This window comes from Belonocnema kinseyi, chromosome 7 (assembly GCF_010883055.1).
Source record: "Belonocnema kinseyi isolate 2016_QV_RU_SX_M_011 chromosome 7, B_treatae_v1, whole genome shotgun sequence".
Taxonomy (NCBI): domain Eukaryota; kingdom Metazoa; phylum Arthropoda; class Insecta; order Hymenoptera; family Cynipidae; genus Belonocnema; species Belonocnema kinseyi.
The window spans coordinates 85,162,134-85,165,972 of NC_046663.1; the positions used below are offsets into that span (position 1 = coordinate 85,162,134).

The following is a 3,839-nucleotide window of genomic DNA, read 5'->3' on the forward strand; positions in this document are numbered from 1 at the left end:
AAAAAAAAAAAAAAAAAAAAAAAAAAGGCGATAATCATTATCTGCAGTTTTGCTTTCAAGCAGTATTTCGTTGACTACGTTTTAAAAAACCTATATCTATTATGTCTGGACGTGGCAAAGGCGGAAAAGTAAAGGGAAAGTCGAAGACTCGTTCCAGCCGGGCTGGACTTCAGTTCCCAGTTGGAAGAATCCATCGTCTTCTTCGTAAGGGTAACTACGCTGAGCGAGTTGGTGCTGGAGCTCCAGTTTACTTGGCAGCTGTCATGGAATACCTGGCCGCTGAAGTTCTTGAATTGGCAGGTAATGCCGCTCGTGATAATAAGAAGACTAGAATCATTCCACGTCATCTTCAACTCGCCATCAGGAACGACGAAGAGTTAAACAAGCTTCTTTCTGGAGTTACCATCGCTCAGGGTGGTGTCTTGCCTAACATCCAAGCTGTTCTTTTACCAAAGAAGACCGAGAAGAAAGCTTAAGTTCCAAACAGCTAATTCATCAAACAAAGAACAATCGGCCCTTTTCAGGGCCACCACATTTTCTTACGGAGGATTATTTTTTTATTTAAACAGACATGACTTTTTTTTTGATAATTTTTCATTTTTACCAGAAACTAGACATTCGGAAAGATTCGTGGGACAGGTCGACGTTCAGAAAGAAACGGAAGCAAAGTTCACATAGTCCTTTCCGAAGCAGCCTTTACGATTTTTTCCGACAGGGCATTGTTCATGCGCATTGGTTCTCCTTTTTTAAGTCCCTGTCAACAGTGGTTGCGTGGCAATAATTATTTTATCTCCGATTTTGTTTCGTGAAAAGGGTACAAAGGGAATTGGGGCTACCCTAATATGTTCTATTACTTTCTTTTACCGGTGATGGTAACCACAACGCATGATTTATTTTGAGAAAGTAACGTTAACGTGTTATTTTATCGTTGTATTTGGGGTGGGAGATTGCTTATGCCGTGGATTTGATTACGATCGACTTACCGCAGCGCGTCCTGTTTGCCTTAGCCTTCCGGGAACTAAAATTAAAGGTCCAAGAGGGCGCCCTGTTTGCCTTATTGTTACTTTTCGGGAACTAAAATGAAAGGTGGCTTACCTGCTACTCACTTGGTAAAACAGGATACAGTTTGATAAAGTCGGTAGAGAAGATCGGAGTTGGTAACAATTATACATAGTAAATTAAGAAAAATGTATCAAATCTATTCCTTTAAAATTAATTATTTAACTAAGCTTTGGCTTTAATGATTTTTTCAACTAGAAAATGTTATCATAATAAAGACAATTTTTTATTTATTATTTCCAGTTCTTAGAACAATATAATTATTAATTAATACTGTGAATAATTTTACCTAATTATTTTAATCCATGTTATTTAAATTTAAATTCATTATTGTGTTTTTAAAGATAAGGAGTTTATATAATAATAATTAGAGTATGATCTTCGATTCAATAGATTCTATATATTAGAAGCTATTCAATATCAATATTATTAATATTTTACATAATTTTCATTGCTTATAAATAAATAAATATATATATGTATATAAATATATATATATTTTTTTTTTAAATTGGAATCGTAGTCTAAAATTCTACTTCTTTCGGTTCAGCTGAAAGAAAATCTGAATTAGTAGTTATCATTTTTATTTTTTATCAAAAGTTTAATAATAATGATATAACTATTATTTTTTGTGGAACTTTTCCTGAATATCGATACGATAAATTATTAATACTAATTTGAAAATATTTTTACCTAAGATTTAACAATATCGTAAAAAAATGTTAAATCTTAGTATTTGATATGTACATACGAATCGGAAAGAAATACTGCCTTGATTTGGAAGAACACCGTTAACTGCATTTTGGATAAGGCCCTTGAGCCGCTTACCGTTAATTGCTTCAGGTGACTCCGATTTGCAGTTAACGGTATTCTTCCAAATCACGGCAGAATAGGCATGTAGTTGCCGGATCTTAATAACGGACAGGCTGTTCTGCCTAGATCTTGGATTGCTAAACCCCTATTGCTTTTGCAAACCGATATGGTCTACTCCCCCTTGTAACTTATGATCAATCCCCGCGCCCAAGTTAGGTAGCATGTGGCTAGTCCCCTCCTATTCCTATGCCCATGAGTGACGGTGGAGCCTTGCCAAGGAGGCACAGGCGCCATTGCCTCCCATAGAAATCGACCAGGAAGGGCCAAAGTCTTGATTTGCCTACTCGTAAATAAAATTCTTAAACTCATCCGATCGTAGGATACAGAAACCTTTCAATTCTTTCTTGCTTTATTTAATCTTTGAAATCTATGTGGAATAATAGAAGCCTTTCCGAATTCTTTTATATTTATTCGAAACCTTTGCGAAATAGACCCGAAATCTTTGAAATCTTAATTGTCGAATAATAGAATACTTTATAAAATCTTTTAAATCTATGCGAAGTCTTTGCGAAACCTGTAAAATTGTTCCGATTTCTATGGCATTTAACCGGTCTTTTAATAATGTCATTTTAAGTTTTAATAATGCCAATTTAAGTCAAAATCAATTAGACTTAAATAAGTTAGTGCATATTTTTGAATGGACATACTTTGACCTGTTAGATCATTAACCATTTTTAATAAAATCATATGGTAATTATTACATCATGAATGTAAAGCTTCATTAAGAAATTGGCATTAGCTACTTTTAGATGAAATAGTAACTCTTTGTACTATAAAAAATAATTAAGAGATTCTCGTTGCCAGCTTCTAATAATCTCAGAGATTTGTAATAGAGCGGAATAATTTTCATCACAAATAAATAATAAAATTGATTAATTTTAAAGTTTCTATTACCTATTCGTTTTTTGTTATAAACGTTTAGTTTTGTTTGTTTGTTAAATGTTAATGGACTCTTAAGACTCTTAAACAAGCTAGTTCTTCGAAAGCGGCATTGGACTATATAAATATAAACCATCCTAAATTTGTAATATGCCAAAGGCGTAAAACACATCGGTATTTTGCAAGTAAATAGTCGCTAGCACATCTGGAGCATGGTGGGATGACCTCTTGTAAGATTTGACAAGTTTACGCCTGTGGCGTGGAAAATATTTGGGACTCTAATCTCTAATCTGTAATGCAGCTAGCCCATTAATCTTTCGGGAAACTATCCTTTGAAACAGTCAGGCTTGAGGTTGTAAGAAGTAGAAATATAGGCGGGAAGTCTCTAGGAGTCTAGGACTCACGGTAGATTACTGGGGATGGATGGTCCATGATGGTAGATGTGGGGGGGGGGGGCTTCAATATTTATTTCTGTTCTTATCGAATTTTCTTAAAATGTTTATTATGATTTACAGAAGTTGTTCTTTTCAAAGGAAAAACTTTCCGGTAAATTCAATATAAATGAATGGACATCTTTTAAACAACATACAATTTTTTAGAATTTGCGAGTTATTATTCTCATTATTAAAATCTGAATTCATCCAACAACGTACTTATAATATTTTTTAAATATTAATGAAACGTAAAAAATACATTTTTAAGGTATTTCGCGATGAAGGTAGAATGAAATTCTTTTATCTGAATTTGATCGGAATTTTCTACAGAATTTCATTCATCGCGTTTTTTACTTCAAGGTATAGATAAATATAACATTAATGTGCATAATGAAATTAAGAAAAATTCAAGATCTGGCATACAAAATTACGCTCAGTGAGTCACGCCTACACCACGAAAGGCAAATAATGGTTTAATTGTGAATGGTATAGTACTAAAATATTTCGATCCTTGAAGAAAATTCTATCGGCCTCCAAAATCGTTTGGTCCACCTACAACTGATAGGATCCTTTCCTTGTATAAGCAGAAACTAT

At 33.7% G+C, this 3,839-nt stretch overlaps 1 protein-coding gene across 1 annotated transcript; it reads left to right on the forward strand.

Moving 5' to 3' along the window:
- Nucleotides 1–57: 57 nt before the first annotated feature.
- LOC117176797 (histone H2A) lies at nucleotides 58–524 on the forward strand. The gene has a single exon (XM_033367107.1). The coding sequence runs from the start codon at nucleotides 102–104 to the stop codon at nucleotides 474–476; it is 375 nt and encodes a 124-aa protein (XP_033222998.1). The 5' UTR covers nucleotides 58–101; the 3' UTR covers nucleotides 477–524.
- Nucleotides 525–3,839: the final 3,315 nt, after the last annotated feature.